At 52.9% G+C, this 3,864-nt stretch overlaps 1 protein-coding gene across 1 annotated transcript in view; it reads right to left on the reverse strand.

Moving 5' to 3' along the window:
- The window catches only part of LOC116652697 (mediator of RNA polymerase II transcription subunit 25-like), a gene marked incomplete at its 3' end in the record, with an annotated part of 19,746 nt that overhangs the window by 6,887 nt on the left and 8,995 nt on the right, over positions 1 to 3,864 (reverse strand). The window contains exon 3 of the mRNA XM_032441900.1: positions 3,500 to 3,607. Coding sequence (XP_032297791.1) covers positions 3,500 to 3,607 — 108 coding nt within the window. The remainder of the gene's footprint in view (positions 1 to 3,499; positions 3,608 to 3,864) is intronic.

Consider the following 3,864-nt stretch of genomic DNA (forward strand, 5'->3'; position numbering starts at 1 on the left):
CTATGGGGTCCTTAAGGGGGTTTGGGGTCACTATGGGGTCTATGGGTCTCTATGGGTCCCTATGGGTCTCTATGGGGTCTATGGGGTCTCTATGGGCTCCTAGGGGGTCCCTATGGGGTCTATGGGTCTCTATGGGTCCCTATGGGTCGCTATGGGTCCCTATGGGGTCTATGGGATCCCTATGGGTCCCTATGGGTCCCTATGGGGTCTATGGGTCTCTATGGGTCCCTATGGGTCTCTATGGGGTCTCTATGGGTCCCTATGGGTTACTATGGGGTTTCTATGGGTCTCTATGGAGTCTCTATGGGGTCTCTATGGAGTCTATGGGGTCCCTATGGGTCTCTATGGGGTCCCTATGGGTCCCTATGGGGTCTATGGGGTCTCTGTGGGTCTCTGTGGGTCTCTATGAGGGCTATGGGGTCACTATGGGGTCTCTATGGGGTCCTATGGGGTCTCTATGGGGACCTATGGGGTCTCTATGGGGTCCTATGGGGTCTCTATGGGGGCCTATGGGGTCTCTATGGGGTCCAATAGGGTCACTATGGGGTTAATATGGGAGTATGGGGTCTCTATGGGGTCTCTATGGGGTCAGCATCAGCACCCGCACCTCGCAGGGGGCCGTGTGGGGGAAGTGAACGCAGCCAGCCTATAGGGGGGATATGGGGGTCAATAGGGGGTCCTATGGGGTCCTATGGGGTCTCTAAAGGGTTAATATGGGGGTATGGGGTCTCTATGGGGTCCCTATGGGTCCCTATGGCGTCTATGGGGTCCCTATGGGTCTCTATGGGTCCCTATGGGGTCTATGGGGTCTCTGTGGGTCTCTTGGTGTTCTGTGGGTCTCTATGGGTCTCTAGGGGGGCTATGGAGTCTCTATGGGGTCTCTATGGAGTCTATGGGGTCTCTATGGAGTCTATGGGGTCCCTATGGGTCTCTATGGGGTCCCTATGGGTCCCTATGGGGTCTATGGGGTCTCTGTGGGTCTCTATGAGGGCTATGGGGTCACTATGGGGTCTCTATGGGGTCCAATGGGGTCTATGGAGTCTCTAAGGGGTTAAAATGGGGCTATGGGGTCTCTAAGAGGCCCTATGGGGTCAATATGGGGTCCTATGGGGTCTCTATGGGGTCTCTATGGGGTTAATATGGGAGTATGGGGTCTCTATGGGGACCTATGGGGTATCTATTGGGTCCTATGGGGTATCTATGGGGTCCTATGGGGGTATGGGGTCATTATGGTGTCTCTATGGGTCTCTGTGGGTCTCTATGGGGGCTATGGGGCCATGGGGTCACTATGGGGTTAGTATGGGGCCATGGGGTCACTATGGGGTCTCTATGGGGTCCTATGGGGTCTCTATGGGGTTAATATGGGAGTATAGGGTCTCTATGGGGTGCTATGGGGCCATGGGGTCTCTATGGGGTCTCTATGGGGGGCTATGGGGTTAGTATGGGGGCATGGGGTCTCTATGGGGTCAGCATCAGCACCCGTACCTCGCAGGGGGCCGTGTGGGGGAAGTGAACACAGCCNAAGTGAACACAGCCAGCCTATGGGGGGATATGGGGGTCAATAGGGGGCTCTATGGGGTCTCTATGGGGTCCTATGGGGGTTTGGGGTCACTATGGGGTTAATATGAGGTCCTATGGGGATTTGGGGTCACTATGGGGTCCTATGGGGTCTCTATGGGGTCCTATGGGGTCCTATGGGGTCCTATGGGGGTATGGGGTCTCTATGGGGTCCTATGGGGTCTCTATGGGGTCCTATGGGGGTATGGGGTCACTATGGGGTCCTATGGGGGTATGGGGTCACTATGGGGTCCTATGGGGTCTCTATGGGTCCCTATGGGTCCCTATGGGTCCCTATGGGCCTCTATGGGGTTTCTATGGATCCCTATAGGTCTCTATGGGTCTCTATGGGGTCCCTATGGGTCTCTATGGGTCTCTACAGGGTTTCTATAGGGCTTCTATGGGGTTTCTATGGGGTTTCTATGGGGTTTCTATAGGGTCTATAGTGACTCTATATATCTCTATGGGGTCTATGGGGTCTCTATGGGGTCTATGGGGTCTCTATGGGTCCCTATGGGTCTCTATGGGTCTCTATGGGGTCTCTATGGGTTTCTATGGATCCCTATGGGTCTCTATGGGTCTCTATGGATCCCTATGGGGTCCCTATGGGTCTCTATGGGGTCCCTATTGGTCTCTATGGGTCTCTATAGGGTTTCTATAGGGTTTCTATGGGGTTTCTATGGGGTTTCTATGGATCCCTATAGGTCTCTATGGGTCCCTATGGGGTCCCTATGGGGTCTCTATGGGTCCCTATGGGGTCCCTATGGGTCTCTATGGGTCCCTATGGGTCTCTATGGGTCTCTATGGGTCTCTATGGGGTTTCTATGGGTCTCTATGGGGTTTCTATGGGGTCTCTATGGGGTTTCTATGGGTCTCTATGGGGTTTCTATAGGGTCTCCATGGATAGCTATGGGTCCCTATGGGGTCCCTATGGGTCTCTATGGGGTTTCTATGGATCCCTATAGGTCTCTATGGGTCTCTATGGGGTCCCTATGGGTCTCTATAGGGTTTCTATAGGGTTTCTATGGGGTTTCTATGGGGTTTCTATGGGGTTTCTATAGGGTCTATGGTGACTCTATGTATCTCTATGGGGTCTATGGGGTCTCTATGGGGTCAATGGGGTCCCTATGGGTCTCTATGGGTCTCTATGGGTCTCTATAGGGTTTCTATGGGGTTTCTATGGGGTCTATGGTGACTCTATGTATCTCTATGGGGTCTATGCGGTCTCTATGGGTCTCTATGGGTCCCTATGGGGTCTATGGGGTCCCTATGGGTCTATGGGTCTCTATGGGGTCCCTATGGGTCTCTATAGGGTTTCTATGGGGTCCCTATGGGTCTCTATGGGTCCCTATGGGTCCCTATGGGTCTCTATGGGTCCCTATGGGTCCCTATGGGTCTCTATGGGTCCCTATGGGTCCCTATGGAGTCTATGGGGTCTCTATTGGTCCCTATGGGTCCCTATGGGTCTCTATATATCTCTATGGGGTCTCTATAGGTTTCTATGGGGTTTCTATGGGGTTTCTATGGGTCTCTATGGGGTTTCTATGGGGTCTATGGATCCCTATGGGTCCCTATGGGTCTCTATGGGGTCTCTATAGGTCTCTATGGGTCTCTATGGGTCTCTATGGGGTTTCTATGGGTCTCTGTAGGGTTTCTATGGGGTCTCTATGGGTCCCTATGGGTCTCTATGGGGTTTCTATGGATCCCTATAGGTCTCTATGGGTCTCTATGGGGTCCCTATGGGGTCTCTATGGGTCCCTATGGGTCTCTATAGGGTTTCTATAGGGTTTCTATAGGGTTTCTATGGGGTTTCTATGGGGTCCCTATGAGTCTCTATGGGTCCCTATGGGTCTCTATGGGTCTCTATGGGGTCCCTATGGGTCTCTATGGGTCCCTATGGGTCTCTATGGGGTTTCTATGGGGTTTCTATGGGGCTCCTTACGAATCCATTCCCCATAATGCGATAAAGTCCTTTAAGCGATTCCAGGTCCTTGTTGGTAAAATGAAACTGCACCATCCGGGAATTACGGAACAAAGGACCCAAAGTGGTCTGTAAAAAAATTAAACCCAAAATGGGGGGGTCACCTTAAGACCCCCCCCCACCTTATAGTGAAGGAACGACCCCCATAAAGCGCCCCGTTTTTTTTTTAGGGGGGGGGGAAATAGGATCGCCTTGTTATGAAGCTGCCAGGACCTGCCCCCCATTGAGTTCAATGGGAAGCTTGAGATTTAAAGGGGCCGCGACCTATTTTAAACCTCCCACCCCCATTTAAAGGGGCCGCGACCCATTTTAGGGACCCCTCCCCA

Source organism: Coturnix japonica, unplaced genomic scaffold (genome assembly GCF_001577835.2).
Source record: "Coturnix japonica isolate 7356 unplaced genomic scaffold, Coturnix japonica 2.1 chrUnrandom725, whole genome shotgun sequence".
Taxonomy (NCBI): domain Eukaryota; kingdom Metazoa; phylum Chordata; class Aves; order Galliformes; family Phasianidae; genus Coturnix; species Coturnix japonica.